The 19,251-nt window shown below is 53.8% G+C and overlaps 5 protein-coding genes and 1 non-coding gene across 6 annotated transcripts; 2 read left to right on the top strand and 4 right to left on the bottom strand.

Moving 5' to 3' along the window:
• Nucleotides 1–886: 886 nt before the first annotated feature.
• CTHT_0065370 (uncharacterized protein) lies at nucleotides 887–2,864 on the bottom strand (the record flags this gene model as incomplete). The annotated part of the gene is made up of 2 exons (XM_006696774.1): nucleotides 887–1,168; nucleotides 1,236–2,864. 2 exons carry the CDS (start codon nucleotides 2,862–2,864, stop codon nucleotides 887–889), a joined length of 1,911 nt encoding a protein of 636 aa, XP_006696837.1.
• Nucleotides 2,865–3,420: 556 nt separating this feature from the next.
• CTHT_0065360 (dolichyldiphosphatase-like protein) lies at nucleotides 3,421–4,832 on the top strand (the record flags this gene model as incomplete). Its single annotated transcript, XM_006696773.1, has 2 exons — nucleotides 3,421–3,489; nucleotides 3,972–4,832. The coding sequence occupies 2 exons, from the start codon at nucleotides 3,421–3,423 to the stop codon at nucleotides 4,830–4,832; spliced, it is 930 nt and encodes a 309-aa protein (XP_006696836.1).
• A 235-nt stretch (nucleotides 4,833–5,067) lies between these two features.
• Nucleotides 5,068–6,064, bottom strand: CTHT_0065350 (uncharacterized protein; the record flags this gene model as incomplete). The annotated part of the gene is made up of 2 exons (XM_006696772.1): nucleotides 5,068–5,536; nucleotides 5,592–6,064. The coding sequence occupies 2 exons, from the start codon at nucleotides 6,062–6,064 to the stop codon at nucleotides 5,068–5,070; spliced, it is 942 nt and encodes a 313-aa protein (XP_006696835.1).
• A 1,802-nt stretch (nucleotides 6,065–7,866) lies between these two features.
• On the top strand, nucleotides 7,867–7,948 carry CTHT_0065340. Its single transcript is given in 2 exon segments — nucleotides 7,867–7,905; nucleotides 7,912–7,948. It is a non-coding gene; the product is annotated as a tRNA-Glu (tRNA).
• A 3,368-nt stretch (nucleotides 7,949–11,316) lies between these two features.
• On the bottom strand, nucleotides 11,317–12,702 carry CTHT_0065330 (uncharacterized protein; the record flags this gene model as incomplete). Its single annotated transcript, XM_006696771.1, has 1 exon — nucleotides 11,317–12,702. The coding sequence occupies one exon, from the start codon at nucleotides 12,700–12,702 to the stop codon at nucleotides 11,317–11,319; it is 1,386 nt and encodes a 461-aa protein (XP_006696834.1).
• A 1,655-nt stretch (nucleotides 12,703–14,357) lies between these two features.
• CTHT_0065320 (uncharacterized protein) lies at nucleotides 14,358–18,522 on the bottom strand (the record flags this gene model as incomplete). Its single annotated transcript, XM_006696770.1, has 4 exons — nucleotides 14,358–15,674; nucleotides 15,731–15,820; nucleotides 15,877–17,645; nucleotides 18,306–18,522. The coding sequence occupies 4 exons, from the start codon at nucleotides 18,520–18,522 to the stop codon at nucleotides 14,358–14,360; spliced, it is 3,393 nt and encodes a 1,130-aa protein (XP_006696833.1).
• Between the last annotated feature and the right edge of the window lie 729 nt (nucleotides 18,523–19,251).

The raw sequence follows: 19,251 nt of genomic DNA, 5'->3' as shown, positions 1-19,251 counted from the left end.
GGCGGGAATGGTTGCCTTCCGAGCCGTCGGCGATGCAAGAAGATCCCAAGAAACCCTTCTGTGGAGGAACAAAAACAAGCATGCTTTTACTTAGCCGAAGATATCCAGAGTTGGATAGGAAAGATAGCCAGATATCTTCTCCACTTACAATATATGCGTGCGCATGTACCTGGATAGGATTACCATGGGAGGGGCATGTGAGTCGACTGGGGTGCGTCGACCGAAGAGATCACATTCTTGGTACGATGGGGTATCTGACAAGTGTCTACTGACCAAGAGCAAGGCAACTGAATTCAGAGCGACAAGGCCGGCTAAAATGTGTGGTATCAGGACGCAAGAGAAAATGTCGTCATCATGGCAGCAGCATCATGGCTAAAACTGAAAGAGAAAGGGACAGCTTGACAACACGTATACCTGGATATAGCCCAGCGAAACATGAAAGTAAGAACATTAAATATGCACACCAACCAACGGGATAGCGATGCAGAGAAGAATATAAGACTAGGGAGCCTTCCTGGCAGGCATGATATAGATGCGGACTGGTTGATCTCTCATTGTTGAGTATTATATTAACGGATGTCAAAAGATGAAAAGGCACTGTGATAATCAATATAGAGTAAAGCAAAGACGTGCGACCGCAACAGTTAGCAGAAGCAGGCAAAAAAAAAAAAGGGTATCACTATCTTCAGAAGCCAGCCAGGCCTCTAGATCCCTGGCCGTCTATGGAAGTAAACATCAAAGCCGTTATCATACACAACACCTTGCCCATCCACTGTTCCCTCGTCATCCTGTACAGTAAATTGGATTCCAGACCGCTAACGCTGTCCCGAACTCCCTCACTACAGTTCATCTAGATGGAAACCGCGCAAAGCATTCTGGAACCAATTCATGTTATGTCCTTGATGATTAGGAACAGGCCCAGCTCCGCGACCACGGGCAACTCCAGCTCCTGCACGTCTACCCCTCTGAGCATCTGCTCCTCCTCGACCAGCGGGCCTATTATTATTCCCTCCTCTTCCCTGTCCTGCTGCTGCTGCTCGTCGCTGACCAGCGGCTGCGCCACCTCTGCCAGCAGGTCTATCAATCTGTCCCCATCCTCGTTCTCCTCGCCGCGCAGGAGCAGCAGCCGGAGCAGGAGGACGCCGCTCTGCGTTGGCCGGAGCCGGAGCTGGAGCCGCAGCAGGCTGGTCAGCCGCGAGCCTCAGCACAAGTGGAGCCTCACGAGCGACCGCAACTTGGCCAGGGTCTTCTGGAAGACCGTGGGCTTGTTCCGCCTCGTCCTGCTGCTGCGCACCGGCAGCAGCTGGTTGTTCAGCAGGGGGAACAAGTGCAGCTTGCATCCCTAGAACCTCGTCATCATCAAAGCCAACAAAATCCATGATCGCGGCTCGCATATCGAAGCGCGCATCGTCCAGGGCGGCCGCACGTTGCTCGGGCTGGTCATAGTTAAAAACATGGGTGGCAAAAGGGTCGCGGTTGGGATCAGTAGCAGGGCCACCTTGCAAGTCGCGCTCGATGTCAACGTCCCAAGCTTCTTGTCCGGCCTCCAGCTCCCAGAGGCGCCCTGTGCAGTAGGGCGAGCCACCATTGAAGTGCCGGTAAGGGTTGCTTGGTTCGAGCCAGGCAGAGCAAAGGTAGCAGAAATGAGTATCGCAGCGAGAGCAGCGCATGTGGTTGCAGCCCGCGGTCTTTTGGACAGGAGCGTCGCAGCTTGGACACGGGCTGGTGTAGCGACGGATGTACTCCAGCGTGGCCAAATCCTCGATGGTCTGTCCCTGATTTTTCTCCTCGACTGTGCGCTTGCAGTAGACGAACGGGCCGTGCCACGATTTCTTACATCGCTTGCAGAAGGCGAAGTTGCAGTCCACGCAGATTGCCAGCCGTTCATCGTCCTCCTCGGACTCTTCGTTGTCCTCGTCGTCCGAGGCCTCGGGTAGCTCCAGGCCTTGGGGCTTCTTGTGCCTCTTGGACCGGGCGGCGCCATTACACCAAGAGCGAGGGCAGTAGACCGTGTTCTTGTCGGTCTCGAGGGCGATCTTGTATTTCAGGTCAACGTAACGCTTTACGACATCCTTATCAAGGGGAATCTGGAGCAGTTCGCTGGGACTGACGGACTCAGCCTGCTTCTTGCGCCGCTTGTCGGAGACGGCGTTGGCTCGCTCTTTCGCGCAACCGGGCTCGAGGCACCGTACAGCCGCGATGTCGCCCTCTTTGATGGCAGCATTGTAGAAGTCCTGAAGACATTGGACGCAAAAGACATGGCCGCAGTCGAGCATTCGGTGACAGACGGAGCCTTTCTTGGGCTCCAAGCATATGCCACAGTCGAAAGTTTCCTTCGCGAACGCGGCTCGCCGCGCTTCAAAGTCGTAATCCAAAAGGGCAATCATAAGCCCTGAATCGACCTCCAGCACTCCCTTTTCATTAATCAATCCGAAGACTTCATCCGCAGCTTGCTGGACATGGTCGATGAAGCTGAAAACAACCATGTCCCTCCCAAGTGATTCCCACAGGTTTGACACTTCAGCCTCCAGCTGGCTGAGCTTGTCTTGAGGGACCCATGCCGGCTGGGCAGAGATGGTGACTTTGGGAGGTTCCGTTTCAGGATAGTTCGGACCCAGGGAAACCTCAAGGCGAAGAGCTGGTAAGTGCACTACTTCTTGTGAGTGACCAGCATCTGTGTGGGCTTGAGAAGCAAGATCGCTATCAGGCCGTCGGGAGAAGACGGTTACGGGCTTGGGTGGGGTTATGGGGAGGGCGAGGACGAAGGTATATGGATTGTCTGGAACTGGATGTTGAATCTCTGGATAGATCGCTTCAAGGGAGCTAAGTTCTATGTCGCGTTGGCTCTCAGGGTCGGTGGCCATGACAGTGTTCGAGGTGAGGCTAGGATAGTTTGTCCAAGTACTTAGGAAGGATTACTGAAAGAGGGACGACGTCCAGGTCGTGGAGGGATATTGACAGAAAGAAAGCTAAAGGCAATATGGAGCAGCTGGTTGATATTAGATGCCCAGAATAGGTAAGTCAGGGTTGAAGTCTGCTTTATACAGCTGAGAAAAGCAGCCAGAGATTTACTTGTTCCTTGCGTTGGTGTTGTGAGAGTCTGTGCGGGAGCAGGCTGTGTGCTTGCGACTTTCAGAGTTATGAACAGTAGGATGAAATATAGGGCGATTGCAGAGGTTAGCTCATAATATGGCAGTGTTCGTGAAAACAAGTCAGCTCTGCGATTCCGCTATTTTGTGGAATGTGAAGTTGAATCAATGGCAATCTCAATTGGCATCACCAAAAATCCATGATGACTCGTCGGCGTCGGCGACACCACTCCTCCGCATCAAACGTTCATGTGGGGGGGGGGGGCGGAGATTGGGTTCTGAACCTTAAGCCCATGCCCCTGTCCTAAAATGGGTCCGCCAGCCTCTGCAAATGAAGCTGCCGATTGGCCATAGCGTCGCGTCTCAGCGGCCCACCCAGAGCTCTGGAAAGCTAGCAGACGTGCGAGCTTATTTTCACTGTTCTCTCACTGTGCTCTGTTTGACGACACCAATTCAGGCTCGTTTCTCAACCATTGCTTTTATCGAGTCAGCCCATCCTATCCTGCATTTGTGGTCTTTAGGAGCTCAGAACGCCAAACATTATTGAATTTAAAGAAGCTTGCATCAGTTGTATTCTTTACATACCGCTGTTGAGATACTAACACGCCGCTAAACAAAGAACTACACGTGTTCTTTGCCAATCATCTTGCACCAACAGCTCCCGTGAGACGATGAGGTTGCCGTGGTCAAGTCATTGGTGATCGATTCGGCTGTTTCATTGATTATTACCACTTTTACCCATTACATCCAACTAAAATGGCTGACAATGACATCACTCCCTTGGCTTCACTGTCCCTTACTCATGTCTACTATGTGGGCTCTCCCCCCCTTCGCTGAGGGAAGACCATTGCCGTCATCCAGAAAGCTAACCCAGCCTGTCAGGACCCAAACGATCCCATATCACATGCTTGTGCCTATATTTCCCTCGTGCCACAAGCCCTCCTCGTGGTCTACGTGACCCTGCTCTGGGCAACCCGCGAGGCCGAAGTCTTCCTGACCTTCGCCGGCCAGCTGGGCTGCGAGCTGGTCAACTACATCTTAAAGCACCTCATCAAGGAGGAGCGTCCCCTCCGCAAATGGGTATTATCCGAAAATTTATCCGAAGATCGCGCCGTAGGCAGCGGCTATGGCATGCCCAGCTCGCACGCCCAATTCGTGTTCTACTGGGCCTTCTCTGTCACCCTCTTCCTCATGGTGCGCCACAACCCGAGCAGATTGCATCGCGTTGAGGGCATCGCAGCGGCCGCTTCCGAGGATAAGGACGGCGAGTGTGACAATAACGAGCAAAGATCTACCTCATCAGAACCCCCTTCCCTCCGAACCATCCAGCAAGCCTACCGTGCCGGCGGGCTCGCTGCCGCTAGTGCGTCCATCGAAGCTTACTCCCACGGTCCCTGGACCCTGACCCAGCGCGTAATCGTGAGCGTTGCTGCGTTCACCATAGCAATCTTGGTTTCCTGGAGCCGTGTGTACCTGAGCTATCACACGCCGCGACAGGTAGTCGCTGGGGCTGTCGCGGGGACGGGGTGTGCCATCGCCTGGTTCGCTGTGACGTACGTGCTACGCGAGACAGGCATGTTGGCGTGGGCGCTGGAGTTGCCAGTTGCAAGGTGGCTGAGGATCAGGGATCTGGTTGTGGAGGAGGATGTGTGTCAGCCAGGATGGGAGGTTTGGGAGAGTAGGAGGAGAGTTACTATGCAGAAGGAACGGGAGAGGGAAAGGAATAAGAAGAAGGGGGAGTGAAAAGGGAAAAGAAAATTGTAAAATTTCGGTATATAAGAAGCAAGTACTCTTGTAATTTTGTCAGATTAATTCTTCATCTTCTGTAAGACAGAGAAAACTTCTTTCATGCGCTGCCTAATTAGACATTGCTACAACATACCATTAGAACCTTTCCGCATATTCCAAGCTTTCAACCAGAACCACCAACATTATGTACAGCCGTGCCTACCTGTGTCTCCTTATCAAACCACCCTCCTCAGCGATACACCCCACTATTTTCATAGTGCTGGCTCCCATACGGGTTCCTCCCAGCCTGGTTCATCTCGTAGGTCTCACCCCCATAAATGTTCCCTGGCTGATCGTACCGGTTCTCGTACTGATCGCCGTACTTGTAATTGTCCATTTGGTCAAGGCTTGCATAACCAGTAGCGGTGTTGTTATTGTTGCTGTCGACACGGGTCTGCTCAGTGGTATAGCTGTTCCTAACATCATCCGGGGTCGGGTGATTCGGCAGGGCATTGGGGTTGAGCGCCGCCGCGTCGCCTGCAGCAGTGCGCTTGTTGCGGCCAAGGCTTGAGTACAACCAGCCTTTCAGGCCGCCCTTGCGCTGGGTCGTGCTGCTGTTGTCGATATTGTCAGGCAGGATAGGAGCTGGCTTCAGCTCGCTGCGCTTGCGATTGCGAACAATTGCGAGGGTGATGGGCAGCGAGAAGAGGTAGAAGAAGCTGAGGAGCTGTTAGTCTAGGCCCAAAGGGCCATCCTGAAACACAGACAACTTACATCGAAATAATCGACACTGCCAGACAAGCAGTTTGGATCTTACAGGCCTGTCCCAAGCTCTTCGGTAGCGGAGTGAGATTGTCCCCCTCCTTGCCCACCACCTTCTGATCGGCCTGACCTGTTCCAAACACTGTCTTGACCTCCCCTGTGCAATTGCCCGCTCCGCCACGGTTCGCCACAGAAACGTAGATAAATGCCACGGCGAATGCAACATCGAACATCATGGTCAAGAATGAGGGGAACTGCCTTCCAGGGAAGCACCACAGCAGCAGGGTGGATACGATTCCGTACAAGACGGCAGCGCCGGAAATGCCCTCGACGGCGCGAACCCAATTGTGGATGGGCAGCGAGTGGTTTGAAAGGGTCGCCAGGAAGTATGAAAAGAGGGCGAGGACGATGATGGCGCAGAGCAAGTGAACGATGCGGATGAAGAAGTGTAGGCCCCGGAGGGCGACGGAAGACCCTTTGCCCATGGTTGGCTCGGTTTCGCTGGTAAAGAATTTAAAATTATCGATTTATAGGGTATTCGTTTCTGGCAGCAGGTATAGATTGAGGAGCTGTGGACGAAATGTGCGGTGAGCGATGGAAGTCGGTCAAAAAAAATGGAGTGCCACAAAAAACTCAGCAGCTCGTCAAAGAGATCGACGTTGGAGGAATGGATGGAACCGCGGGCGCCACAAGCGGGGCAGGTCAGGTCGAGAGGCCCGAGTCAGAAAATTCAATGGAAGGGAAAGAAAAAAAGCTGGAAAACAAAGGGTATTATGTTGTTTGGAGGCCTACACCCAGGATTTTAAGAGCTGAAAGGAGGAAGCTGAAAGCTTGCAACAGACCGCGTCGATGTCCAATCCTGTCGTGTTTCTCGTCGCAAAAGATCCCGGACACGGCCACAGCGCCACAACCGTATGTGGGGCACGGGTGCACGACTTCGACAGGAGCCCTGGAACCTGTCCTCTGCTGTTCCGGGCTCTTCCCTGGCCTTGACATCAGGCCCTACGGCCTTCGCGGCCAACGTCCTGTTGCATTTCTGTGTCCAAAGGCTCATGTATGGCTCTTTTGACAGGTCGTTTCAGCTGGCCCAGACATCTGCCGACCAATCAACTCAAATTTAACCATCCCTTCATCATCCCACGCTTATCCCTCCCTCACTCGTATTACGCACTCTAAAACCGAACTTCCCGGACGCAAGCAGATCGCCGGTCATGTCGCTGAAACAAGGGTAAACACGATCAGCTGCTGTGTTGCCTGCATCTTCATGTGTTGCTGCGCCCGCAACATGACGAATCTGTTGTGTTGATTTTAACCGAGACCGCCTTGCCATTGGGGTCGGGTGACGTCATGCCAAGGCTCTTGAATCTGGCTCCCGCCCCCTCCTCCAGAAGCACAGCCACTGTGGCGGGCATCTGGGATGACGACGCCGTCTCCTTGGGGCCAGAATCGGCGACAAGAATGAATTTTGGTGTCTCGGAAAAAATTCGCGAGTTATGGTATTCAGACATTGAAAAGTGCATTCTCATAAAGAAAAGCTTTACTCAGTTAGAAGCTGAAGACACCCTGGTCGAGGGTGGATTCCGTTGTTGTGGAAACGTTCCGATTGTTTATTCAAGGAGGGACGCTTCAACCCCACTTATGCAGACGACAGGTGAATCGGTAAGCTTGCTGACGTAGAGGTCTTGCATGAGTCCAATGAAACTGAACTTTTGCTGAAGGAAACGTGACGTTCGCCGAGGGCTTGCGAATGTTACCTTTGAACCAGGCCCGGGTTGACCGATATTGTTTCGTATCTCTGGACCAACCCAGACGATGAGGAGGCACAGATCTTTGGTCATCGACTGATATGCAGCATGTCTTTAAAAAGACTGGTTTTGTTACGTACGAGTTCCTCTGCCAGCAGACAGGCGATAAGGATTGGCATGCTACCTCGAAGTTGTGTTGGGAACCTGGCAGCTCAGCTTAAAGTAATACCTCCACCGACAGGAAACTGCTATGAGAGGAGGGTCATGAGTGGCTTTATCTCTGAGGGTGAATGCGGTTCGAAAAGAGATTGGTCCTCTGCCCATAGCCACCTAAACCTCTTCCGGACTGTTTCGGGTAATTGCCGGGAGGTGTTCGCTGAGTTGCCCCTTCCGTCCTATGCCTTCTCTCGCCCATCTCTCATAAAGCCCACGGAAGGCGTCGCCCAAACCTCTCCAGGCATCACTCGCGCCTCTTTTCCTTTTCCAAGTCCTTTTATCAACGAGTCAATGACCTCTCCCTTCTGACAAGCAATGAAGCAAGCACCTCTTTGGTGTATCGGTTAACATGCCGGATTCTCAATGTTGAGCATTCCGGTGCGCGGGGTTCGACTCCCCGGAGAGGTATTTTTTGGTCTATTTTCATATTCCTAACTTGTTCCGAAGCTTTTATTACCACTTCGTTGCTTTGAACAGACATGAGCAAGGGATATCAGATAGTAGTAGGAACTAGGCATCTACATTTCTGGCCATTCTCCTGGTTTTCCATCTGCTATACTTATGTCAACAGAAATGGGAGTATTACGAGCTCGAAACATGTAAATCAAGCAAACATCTATAAAGGGCCGCTGCATTTAATACTTCAAATGATCGTGACCACCCTTTCTGTGAATACAGAGCTCTTCACAAGAGTTTGGCATTCCGATTCACCATAAAGTATGATGAGAGAAACTCGCTCGAACACATTCGGCATTCCTTCCACCTCCGCAAGGACCAATATATGGTTGATCCCCAGGAGTAAACAGGTAACATTTTGGGGTGTTTCAACCAGCCCCCTGAATTTGCTTTTTATATCTCCATCGGTACGAACTACAGTGGTATCAATCGTATCAGTGATAACGCGACCAAAAGTTATTCCACCTGCTTCCACTTGGCCGTATCGGACCCGGTAGTAAGAATCTCCTGCTTCTGGCTTAGCATGGAAGGTCATATTTGCATCTAAGTCCGGCTCGATTGCCGTGCTCTTCTTCAAGACCCCAGGTAAGACTCGGCCTTTTAAAACCACCTGCCGATCGTCTATGTGCAACAGAGAACACTGCCATGATTCTTTTCTGTAGTGCGGCTTCAAGGACACTTTTCCATTGACTGAAGCCCAGGACCAGGTTGGGGCTCGGTATCGTTCAGGCCGAGTCGGCCATTCTGTGCCGTTTTGGATCGAGTCATGACTAATTTTAAATCCACGGCGCGCGGGCAGATACGGTTGCCACGCAAGCATCCAGAAAACGTGATTTCGAAACAGGCCTGCGAAGTACTCGCCAAAGATACTCGCGCTTTCCGCATCAGAAGTGATCGCTGCCGCGATGCCTGAGATTGCGGGGAGTTTGTCTGATGATATCGTCAGCTTGCGGCTGGTATATTCTTCCAGAATTGCAGCCCACACGGCAAGCGGATCGTTCTGAATGTCCATAGTCTGAATATGGGGGAAAAAGTTGATTTTCCGTAACGCTGGGATTTTCCCGGCCAGAGTTTTCGATTCCATCCCTTCAAAGCTAGGGTTGGACTCGGACGAATTAGCACAGCGGCATTGCCAGATAACCTCGTCCATAGTAAAGCCAACCACACGGGGTGATAGGATGTGTTCTTGCAGAGTCCAGGCACGGTACGCCAAAGCACGGTCCGCATAGAAGTCCTGATTGTAGCACACTCTGGTGTATATTCCGCCAGGAATGAGCGAATCTGAATCAACAATCTCAAGGTAATCTTCTCCTTCTCCCTGTTTGAGAGGCCAGATACGAAGATGCTGGATCGACACAGTTCGCTCGAAAAAGATACCTTCATCACAGCTAGAAGAATCTAATGCAGCAATCGTGAAGTAGGCATTACCGTATACTTCTGCCATTTTTTTTCGATTCTCGTTCCCAATCTCTTTGGTCGTCCTGGATGATCGTTAGGGCATCGATCCATAAATAGCGAAGACCAAGATTATGGGTTATGATCATAGCATGCTGTAGTGTTTTGGGAACATCTTCCCAACGAATGCCTGACTTGAAATCCTCGAGCCTTTCTTGTGTGAGTTTCAGTTGACGAGCCGTACCCCAGCAATAACTCAGCGCGGCGTAACGACCAGCTTGGGAACCGCCAGTTTCAACGAGATAAGGTCGCAGTCCATGAGGAGTAGGATTGACGTCGACGATCCGAGTTGGTAGGGTTGGTACGATATTCGAAGGTTTGCAAGGATCATGGTATCTATCGCATTCAGCGATCCATCTTTTAATAGTCTGGAAGCATTGCGGAGAGTTGGCTGATCTGGCCACAACGCCAGATAGCGGAATTTCTGGAACCATCTCAGGGTGGGCGCCAGGGACTCTGAGAATGCTGATTCTCGGGCTCATATGCACACCGATTGGGTCAATAAGGAACTTGATGCCAGACAGGGGACGGTCGGTCAGATACACCCTGGACGACGGACGGGAATCAAAGTGGATGAGGAAGCCTATATCATCGTTTTGTTGGTGAAGATCGTCAATGTCGCGCCCATCGAACTTGATACGCTTCCAACGGCTTGTGCGAAAGACAGAGAGCCAGAGAATAAAGCAGACCCGGCATCCATTCTTGCCTGATTTATATAACTCCCAGTACGATGCAACAAAGTGCGTGTTGGTAAGATCCTTGCTGTGGCAGGTTTGACATGGCATTTCGAAGGAAGTTCTCACGGCTGGGTGTCGTCGACTTTACATAGTTTAGAAAAGAATGAGAGAAAAGCCCTGGAGTGAAAAAGACAACCGATGGGTCGATGCCTGAACCTCCAGACGCAAGCAAGTGGATACCCAAACCTTAATATTATGGCACAGCCGCACACCCCCCTCAGTTGCCCTTATAGATGGGCCGAGCAGCTGTCCAAGGTTAATACATCGTGTAACTAGGTATCTTCCTGATAACTGTCATAACATATTCCTCGTACCATTGATCACAATCCGAATAGACAAAATACAGTAGCAGAAGATGTAGGTACGATTATACTACACGCTCTTAGGCATGACAAGCCGATGTAACGTCCTTGTCATAGGCTAACCCACGGTGAGCATAGGTGAGATCAGCTACTCGGTCGATCTCTATCAGTTTCCAGCCTTATCGTGACATTTTGTGGAGCAATTCTCTTAATGACGCTAAAACGAGTGAGCAGAAAAGCTGAAACCGTATTCCAGGGTTTGCTGAAGCCCTCTAGGCAGTATGGCTCAAGAACCTGTTGAAGTTCGTTCCTCGATGGCCACTTTGGGAGACCCGACAAATGGGCGTGGGAAAATACGGCAGCGGACATAAAGCAGACCAACTGCCTCATTGTCTGAAGAGCAAGCAGAGAACCCGAATACCAAACGCTGAGGTCTTGGCTTGCCAAAAATTGCCACAAAGCAAACTGACCACTGCAGTGTCAAATATTCAAATTAGCAACCAACAGATATACGATTGGTATCTCCTCTACATGATACCTTCATCCGCAAAAAGATCCCGTTTACTACAATGTTGAATCCTTCCAAGGAGAACACTTGCTTCAGTTCGGGGTATTATCCTTAGGACGACCAACGTGAATATTAGGGAAGGAAATGACTTTTGGCAATAAGGTTGCAAAGGAGACATGCAGCATAGGAATAAGCCCAAAAAAAAAAAGATAAACTATGCGATTTGCTTCATAGGACTCCAACGTCACCGGAAAAAAAAAAAAAAGATACTTCAATACCAAGCCCACAGGGAACCAGCCCCATCCCCAGTTATTCCCCTCAATCCGGATTAGCAATATACAACCTCCCATGGGTAAGTGTCATGGTCCGTTCGTCCACACTACCCCTCCTCCGCAGCTCATCAATGCTCTTAACGCTCTTCTCACGCGTCAGTACCGCGTGCTTGGCGCTGTTTCCAGCCAGACCAGACGTGTTCGATGCCAGCTCCGGCACGCTGTCGAGACGTTCGGCAGCCAGCGCGCTGCTGCCGCTCGCAAAACTGTTAGCCTTGCTGCCGCTGCCGCCGGTGTCATTATTTCCTCCTGCATCAGCGCCGGGCGTGGTGTTCCCAGCGCTGTTGTTGTTGTTATTATTATTGCTATCCGTGCCCTGTTCAACTACTGAGCCTCTCCGAGAGGGCCCATCAGCAGGACTCCAGCGCGCACCGCCAGACCGGTACGTCCCCGTCATAGTCATGTTCCTTCGCCCGCCGCTAGCGGCGCTATTTCTCCTATGATACCGATCCTCTTCTTCGCTATCCTCTCCCTCAACCTCAGTGGCACTCAACCGCACCGGCACGCCACTAACGCCGTTGATATTACCCCCAGGAAAGTACCCCATAACAGTAGTTTTCCCATGATGCCGGATCTTCATCTTTCCCCCTCCGGCTCCGATGCTCAGCCCCGTCAGCGTCCTGCCCGACGCAGTTCCCGCGACCAGCGCCTCGACCTCGCGATGCGCGCGCATTTTGGCCGCGCGTTGCTGGGCCAGAAGTCGCGGATCTTCAAACTGCGCGCGCTCGCACCACACTGTGGCCTTCTGTTTGCGCAGCAGGGCGACGTAGCTGAGGCCTTGTGAAGGATGGGGTGAGCCGGATCCGCTGTTACCGTTGCCGTTGGAGCGACGCAGATCGAACACGGGAGACGTGCGGTAGGCGGCTGGAGGAGCCATGCCGCCACCGCTGGCGCCGTTGCTGGAGACGGTGCTGAAGGTGTTGACGCTGGGCGAGCGGCGTTGATGGATGGCTGGGGCGCCTTGGGGCTGGTTTAGGTAATGATGTTGTTGATGATGCATTTGCTGGTGTGATTGAGGCTGAAGAGGAGGAAGCGGTGAGGTTTGCGGCGGAGGCATGTAGTTGTTGTAGTTGCTGCTTCTGATGCTGCTGCTGCTGTTGTTGTTGTTGTTGTAATTATTGTCATAGTTATTGTTGTAGCTGTTGTAACCGTTATTATACCCATTGCTATTGCTGTTGCTGGGCGGGGGATACGACGGCATCGGCGGGGGCATGATCGGGAAGATATTGGACGAGGTAGTTCGAGTGCGGCTATGGCCATAGTAGACATCATTATTCTGGCCCGAGTATTGATGGTCTATCATGGGGTCTGCTCGCCCGCGAGCGTAGTGGGGGTCGGCTGTTGGGGACGCGGCCTGCCACTCGTACGACATGGTGATGTCGCGAGTGCAGCAGCAGAGGACGGCAACTGGGCTCCGTGATGGCAATTCCGTAAGAATGGCGAGCGAACTCTAGGGAAGTACAAGACGAGATCGAGACCGAGATCGGGCAAGTCAGGACGATTGGTCAAGCGGGTTTTTGACGATCGTTGGTGCACCCAATTGGCGATAGGGATGAAGATGGTCGCGCTTGAAGGATGCCGGGACTCAAGGACACCCGTTTTCCATCGAAAGTGCTGTGACAGGAAAGATCTGGAGAGACAGAGGTGGGCGGTCGGCAACAGATGTAAGCGTGGTGGAGGGAAGGCTGCAGAGAAAGTCGGATGTGGATGTGGATGTGGATGTGGATGTGGATGTGGTTTGGTTTGTGGATGCTGCAGTACTTTTAGAAGAGACGCACCCCATCGGCGGGTTCGGGTTGCGGGTGTTCGCGCGCGCTGTGCTGCCTTCTCCCCCGAAAGAGATCCATCCACGCCCCCTTGCCAATCAACCCAGTAGCCTCCAGAGCGGCGGGTCATGGCTCGTGCCCTGCTTGTTGGGTTGCTGCTGGCTGAAGCCCGGCTCCACAGATGATTTCATGCTCTCCACATGGCCCGAGCGTCCGCCTTGGCGCTGCAGCCGCCTCTCTTTTATGAACTGCGAGCCCGGTGAGTTGGGAAGGAGTGCTTCTGCAAGTTGTTGCTGAATTAATTCGAGAAAAAAAATTTTTTTTTTTTCCCTTCTTGCAGACAGAAATTAAAATTTTGGTGTCGTTGTTGCTGAGACATGAGCCACGAGGCCTTAAACATCTAATGCCAAAAATTGCGAAAATCACCGATACATGTGGCAGCTCATGGCAGGCGCTGAACAAATTGAACCAAGAACCCGTGGACCACACCACAGTCGGACCCTTCACAACAGACTCAGCCCAACTGGAACTGCAAACAACACACCACAGCGGCCACACAGCCTGGAACCACAACATCAGCAAATTTCAGTTGCAAATTGCAAATTCACTGGACCATATCCGAAGTGAAGCAGGCGAATCGTGAGTCAGGCTCGCTTTGTTCTCCCACAATGAATTATCCAACTCCTTCGCTCTACGTCCAATCAAGTCCCCTGCCATGATCGTTCGTGGTGCCCCCTCTTCATCTGAAGAGCCAGCTGCCAAGGCACCGCAGGCACAACACCAAGTGGGGTGTGCGAGGGGGCCTAAGCGGCGTGTTTGGCGTTTTCCCTCGCAAGGTCGAGGTGCTCCCGTTTGGTTGCATCGGCTCGGCGCTGTCATGGAGTTTCGATCGGCTGGCTTCTGCAGCCTTCTCTCCAACCGAGCGCGGGAGTTGCGTACAGAGAAGGCCAAAGAATTTTTACAGGCAGGCTCCGGGACCAGCGGGACATCTGCTACCTTGGCCATGAGACATCACAATGACCAAATCCAGGTACACGTCCCAGTGCGTTGCCAAGGAAGCGATATCTTTGTCCAACAATGTTATCACAACTCTAAGGGACCATCCATGCAAATTGCCAAAGGGGTATCACAATTGCTATTTAAAGCCCTCAGGCGCCTCTAACTCCGAACTCCATCCCCTCTATAAACCCAATACGAGTTAACAGGTATATGAGTACCAGATAGTACAATGCGTTTCACTCATTCCCTAAAGTCATCCCCCTCAATCCATGTTCCCTCCACCCCCATCAACCATCCTCATCCGCATCCTAGTCCGATGCTCTCTCATCTCCTCGCTCTCCTCACCATCATCCTCCTCGTCCTCATCCTCATCATCATCGCTCTTGATCCCCTCAGTAATAGACCCCGCCTCATGACCCCTCTCCTCCTCATCATCTTCCACAGCGACCTCATCCTCGTCCTCCTCCTCCGCAGCCGACAAGTAGTCACCAACCCCAACAGTCGCCGTCCCGGTACAAGCCCCAGCAGCAACGACGGCACCAACGCGCTTCGCCGGCGGCTCTTCATGCGAGTGCGACGAGCCAGCTGCAATGGAAGGCCGGCGCTTCTCGAAATCCTGCCTGTGTGCTTCGGCCATGGCCTGCAATATGGACCGCCTGCCCGCCGTTGACGTGCGCCGATGCCGACGAAACGCGACACCCAGACCAGCTTGCTGTGCGACACCAGTGGACGTGGCACCGCCTTCTTCGAGTGTCGGGGCAGCAAGATGCGCTGCTGTCGTTGGCGGGACAGCAGCGTCGGCCGACAGCAGTCCCTGCAGCGGCTGAGCCTGACCGGGGAAAGCCGCCTGGCTGTGCGCAGTGCCCGGCGGCGGGGTAGGCGGCGAGGGCGTAACCAACGGTGTAGTAACAGCGGGCTGGGCAGCAGCGCCCTCCTCCTGGGCTGACCCAAACTTGGACGCCAGTTCCAGCTTGTACGGCAGCGGGGTTTCGCGGGCAGCCTTGTACTGTGACACATTGCCGCAGTGTTCGTTCTCGACACGCAGCAGTGTCCACAGGCCACGGCGGATGACCTCGGCCAGTGCGACGCAGAACGACACGAGTGTGCTGTGCTGCGTGTTGTGCGTGAAGATGGCGTACAGGATCCAAGAGAAACGCAGCAGCGGGTCGAGGAACATGATGGCGTAATAGATCCAGACCGGACGCAGCGCCGTAATATCGCGGAGCAGCCGACGGCGAGCGTTGGCCTGCAGCAGCGAGAAATCCATGAAGAGGTCCCAAATGGAGCAGTAGATGGCGTTGACAGCGGCAAAGGCGATGTAATGGCTGAGGGTCGAGCTGTTGTTCTCGATACGGTAGATGCTGAGGAAGACGGCAGTGAAGATGGTCATGACATACTTGCCGCAGTTGGCCAGGTGCGGGAAGACATTGCGTGTGTCGTAGTAACGGCGCAAACACTGCAGAACACGCCAGATGGGCGGTAAAGCGCTGAAGAAGCCGAGTAGTCGCGAGTGTGACGAATTGCACTGCGCTGGATTTTCAAAAGAATTGGCGTACAGACAAAAGAACAGCTCGACGTTCTGCGAAAGTTAGAACCAAGCATAGCTCAGCTGAGGCTAGAGAGCGAGAGACTTACACTCGTAGCATACGTCAGCGAACACCAAATATCGCCGAGGAAGAAATCGCGAAATTCGACTGGATAGTATCCCGACCAGAGTAACCGCCACTGTAATCGTCAGCCAACGAACATGCCGCATATGAGGGTGGTTGGGACGCGCATACATGGGAGTACAAGAACCAGCGCCTGGCCTTGTGGTGCAAAATCGGCGCCGGCAAGAACAGGATAGCTAAGCTGATGCAGATCAGCACGACCGGATAATAAAGATACATATCCTCCCAGTCGCCGAACCGCGAAAAGTTAAGCCACATAACGATGCCGAACAGCGCAAAGAAGAAGCACGGGAACTCGGCCAGCTGCTTCCAGTCCAGAAAGTTGCGCGAGTCGAACTCGAAGATAAACGGATAGTTGACCCGATTCTTCGTCCACGTCCTGCACGCGAGCGTAAAGAGGATGAACAGCAGCAATATCAAGAAGTAGCCGCCGTACAACTGAAGCAGGTAGCCCGTCTTCTCAACTAGCTCCCTGTCCTCGTCAAACAGCAGCTGCACGCCATTAATCAGCCCCTGGACGGCAAAGACCGCGCCCAAGCCGATCATTACGCCGCTACGGAACGCGCTATCGCTCTGATCACCCGTGCGCTTGACGCCCAGATTGCGCAGCTTACCCGCAGCAATCTTGTGGTTCCCCTTCTCGAAGTACCGCGCATACAAGTCCTCTACGGCACGCAGGTGTCCATCGAGGACATCGCTCGTGACGAAATAACTTTTGTTTACCTTCTCGTTCATGTAGCGGTACGCAGGGCGCGCATTGACCGCCTTGTCGTACTTCTTGTTCAGCTTGCGGAAGGCGGTACGGTTGAGCAGGGCATACGACTTGAGCAGCTCCAGGCTGCGGTAGAACTCCTGCATGGCCAGCTTCAGCTTGCGCTTGGCCGTGCGGTAGGGCACGTCGTCGCCGGGCGCGCGGCGGACGTAATCAGCAAGGCCCCGGATCGGGACCTGGGGCTCCTGGCCCGCCATCACTGGGGTACGAGCCATCTTCTGCAGAGCCTTAGAGTTCGGGCCGGGCTTGATCAGCAGCCGGTCCTTAATCGGGCCGATCCAGTCGAGCCCTCCTCCCTTTTTCTCCTGCTCGGCAGCATCAGTAGCATCAACGGGAGTGCCATCGGCGGCGGTACGAGCCTGGGCGTTGCTACGGCCTTGCTTGCGCCGGCGCTTGGCCTCAGCGATCTCAGCAGTACGCCGGTTGCGCATCTCGTGCAGCTGGGCGCGTAGCACGGCCAAGCGCTCGGTCGCCTGGTCCTCCTTCTCCTTGTAGAAAGTCTCAATCTTGTCGAGCTCATCATCGAGGAAGTCGTAGAATTCGCGCTCGGCGGCGCGCACAGCTTCCATACCCGTCGCGTCGTTCCGGCTGGAAGCCTGGCGGGTGAGCGTCGAGCCGCCGGTGGAGAACAGACGGTGAACGCGACCGCGGGGCGTCTGCTCCGGCCCAGCTACGCCGCTGGCCTGCGCGGAGGTGATCCGGTGCAGGCTCAGACCCAGCCGGTCCAGGGTCTTGGCGATACCCTTGCGGCCGGACGAGGGGACGCCCAGGGCGGGCGCAGGCAAGGCAAAATCGTGCTTGTCGCTGGCAGCAAAGCTGCCGTAGCGGGTGCGGCTTGCCGGCGTCTGGGCCAGGCCGGAGCGCTCATCGCTGATGGCTGCCGGGCCCGGACGGGGCGTGCTCACTTCGGTCTGGAGAGGGTCGGGTTCTTCATAATCGAGGGCGCCATCAGTGGGAGAACGGGGGGCAAAGAGCGTGGCGGGGGCGTTAAACAGGTTGTCGAGACGACGTTGTTGGGAAGGTGTGTTCGCGGCACGATTCAAGGCGCGCACAATGGCCTTGATGTGCTTTTTGCCAGCTTTGTAGTTGAGATACTTGACGCGCCATTCTGTTGGTTGACGTTAGCTTTGAGCTTTTATCTTGCCTGTCTTAGGTGCGTTCTAATCGGCGGTGAGTCGACGATCGACAGTGCCCAAGACGCAAATGCGGGTGAAGATCTCGAAGACAGCCGCCTCGGCGGAAGGCATCATTGGATAACCCGTAAAACAGGGCGGCATACCTGGCACAGCGTCTGCTTCGAGCTCTTTCGCGAACCTTTGACGGCTAGTCAGCGACTGAAAAAGGCCGAATGGCATTGATTGAGAAAGCTTACTTCATGACGTCAACAGGCGCGACATTCGGCGGGGGAAAACAATCTCAAATGCAGATCTCGGTGTCGAAAAAGGCATTCCCCCTGATTGGGACGAATGAGAGGCGACACGGTTCTCGCAGTCGTCGGTTGCTGGCCTATGGGAATCGACGTGTGCGAACCCAAGAACCTGGTTCTTGGAGATTTCGTCCGATCCAATGCTTTTGTATGCGCAGGAAGGAGAACCCCGGATTCTAAATTTTTCCTTCACTCGACCTCGAAACCGACCCGTCTTTTCTTTTCTCAGCTGATGAATGGATATTAGGGTCCTTTTTTTGCCTCTTCCTTGCATTCCCGTCCTATTCTCGCCCTTTTGAAGGGCTGGTCTCGGCATGTGCTGCCTTGCAGCGTCCCGCCAACGGCAAGCCAGGGGTGCCAACTGGACAGGGGGCCTGGACCTTGCCGACCGCTCGCTGGAGCCCTTCGCCTGAGCGGCCTGGCCCTGCCCTGACGCCACCCCTTGTCCTGTCCCTGGTCGGTGGATCCATTTCAAAGTCAGCACGTTGGGCTCCACAGCGGGCGGACTAGCCGGGCTCAGACGCTCCACGTTCTTGAACCAGTGGGTGACAGTGGGCATTGGCCTCACAGTGGACCATCCGTCGTTCCATCTTGTGTCCTGTCCTTCGGAGGTGTGGTCACGTCATCGACGCCGCTGTTCGCGCTCTCACCTCATCGAGGCTCACCGAGGCAGAGGAGGCTTAGAGGAGCAGGAGGTTATCTGCAGACTCTGCCCTATCAGTAAGCATCCGTCCAGCTGCCGTGCCGGGCGTGATGACTGCTGCAGGATGCAGACTCGGAATCGTACGGCGCCATTTTCGCGACATTCTTGCGGGGTAGGTAGCGGACAAAGTGAAGAACTCATGCTTGGATGTCTCTGTTTCTGCTGGACCCGACGACTGTTCTGGATCCGATTTTACTCAGTCCGAACCCCATGTTTCACTTTTTTTTTTTTTTTGCTTCCAGGCTGCTTCTCTTGCATGCTCACATGGCCGTTTCAGGTTCCTCTCCCTCGTCAATCAAGTCGTGTGCTATTTTGGCCCTCCGAGACTCGTCCCAGAGCTTCGGGTCCTGCTCACCGCCGCCATCAGTGTCCGAGCGCCATAATATTTTCGGACCAGTCAAAGGAGACGGTAAGCGATGGCTTTGCGGTGCGTAGCTTGCTTCCCCTATCGTTTAAAAAGTAAATTTCTGACCTCTTCACGGCTGCGCTGCCGGATGCGCCGCTGCCGCTGCGGTCTGCCGCTCCTATCGCCTGCGTTGTGCGACCTGTCAAAAACATGCAATGCTGTGCCAGTTGCATCCGTTC

Source organism: Thermochaetoides thermophila (genome assembly GCF_000221225.1).
Source record: "Thermochaetoides thermophila DSM 1495 unplaced genomic scaffold scf7180000011822, whole genome shotgun sequence".
Taxonomy (NCBI): Eukaryota; Fungi; Ascomycota; class Sordariomycetes; order Sordariales; family Chaetomiaceae; genus Thermochaetoides; species Thermochaetoides thermophila.
This window is presented reverse-complemented; position numbering and strand designations above follow the sequence as displayed.